The sequence below is a fragment of the Solanum tuberosum genome, unplaced genomic scaffold (assembly GCF_000226075.1).
Source record: "Solanum tuberosum cultivar DM 1-3 516 R44 unplaced genomic scaffold, SolTub_3.0 scf00433, whole genome shotgun sequence".
In the NCBI taxonomy this organism is placed as follows: Eukaryota; Viridiplantae; Streptophyta; class Magnoliopsida; order Solanales; family Solanaceae; genus Solanum; species Solanum tuberosum.
In genome coordinates this window covers 423,470-424,935 of record NW_006239356.1, presented here as the reverse complement: position 1 = coordinate 424,935, position 1,466 = coordinate 423,470, and the positions used below count along the sequence as shown (strand labels likewise).

At 35.0% G+C, this 1,466-nt stretch overlaps 1 protein-coding gene across 1 annotated transcript in view; it reads right to left on the bottom strand.

The window, feature by feature from the left end:
- Positions 1-1,466, bottom strand: part of LOC102591640 (THO complex subunit 4A-like) — a 19,690-nt gene that overhangs the window by 10,237 nt on the left and 7,987 nt on the right. Inside the window, exons 2-3 of the mRNA XM_015303409.1 lie at positions 987-1,190; positions 742-891 (exon numbers count right to left, since the gene is read on the bottom strand). Of these exons, the coding sequence (XP_015158895.1) occupies positions 742-891; positions 987-1,163 (327 nt within the window). The 5' untranslated portion in view covers positions 1,164-1,190. The remainder of the gene's footprint in view (positions 1-741; positions 892-986; positions 1,191-1,466) is intronic.

Sequence of the window (1,466 nt, the reverse complement as noted above, 5' to 3'; positions counted from 1 at the left end):
ATTCCTCTTATAAATAATTTGTGGTGGTAAAGAAATATGTGAATGATAGGAAGATATTATTACTTATGGATGAAAAATATAAATTTATTTTTAAGTATAAAAACCTTAAATTAATCAACTTTTTATCATGTTAACAGCTTAAAGGGTATTTCAGACATTTTGATTTAAAAAAGTGTTTACCAGCACTTATTTGCCAAACACATCAATAAATTTTTTTTCAACTGCAGCACTTTTATCCAAATACATAACTACTTATTTTTAAAATAAGTTCCAGCATTTTTAAAAGTTACTTTTTTAAAGTCAATCCAAACAGATTCTTAATCTTGACCGGCAACTCTATCCTTCTCAGCTACATCTCCATTAGTTTCTTGCAAACTCTTTTTTTTTTCTTGTTACAACTTAATTACCTCCTCAGTGGATTAACTATGATATCATGTTCATCCCCCTTTTTCTCATCTTACTTACTATTCTAGCAAGGACAATTGCATCACAAATAATTGAAGGTCAAAACTTTGACAATAAATCCGGAGATATTTAACAGTGTAATCAAAAGACACTAGGGAAGCAAAAGAAAAGAAAAACAATGAACTTTCAAAATCAACGACGACTGTGCTTCAATCCTAAACTAATTGGCTTGTTCTATTCCATAACCCAAAGAAGAAGAAAAATCTCATATTCATCCATAAACTCTCTCAACAAAGAACTAACAACAGTAACAGTTACCAGAGAGAGAGAAACAACCTTGATATCCTCTTTGGAGACGCCGTAATCAAGATTGGAGATGTAGAGTTTAGTCCCAGTCTCTATGGAAGACGCCCGACCACCAGCTTGACCAAAGGCGACGGCTTGATCTGCCGCGAACATATCATGATTCCACGACGCTTCAGGGGCCTGAACCGCCAGCAACTTGGATAAGATACAATAATTTCATCCACGTTCAAAATCCAGAAAAAATTTCCAATATTTTTCAATTAAAAAAATTCAACCTTGGCGGTGGAATAAGGTGCAGCTCGGTTAGCAGAACGATTAGGGAACCGTCTCGAAGGTCCAGCACTGGAGGTGGAGGCGGCGCCGCAGCCTCTGCCACGAGGTTTACCTCCGGTACCGGTCTTATTCTTCTTGATGAGATCGTCGAGAGTCATATCCAAAGCTGCCTCAGCCATTTGTAATTGCCTCTTTGTTTGTGAAAGGAGAAGGAAAAATTAGGTAAGAATGCCTCACAAGTCTCCAATTAAAAAAAAGGGACAAGTGGGGCCTCTTCATCTCTTCCTCAATTTAATTTAACTCTTAATTAATATATTGGACCAAATTAGTATTTTTTTAAACTTAGGAGACTTTATTTTAAATTGTGAAGCATATTAAGAATGGAAAAAACCTTTTAACGTATTCAATTTTCTTTTTAAAACTGAAGTTATAGGGGAACGTTGGAATCCAAGAACGGGACTTTTTTTTTTCAAAAAAAAAAA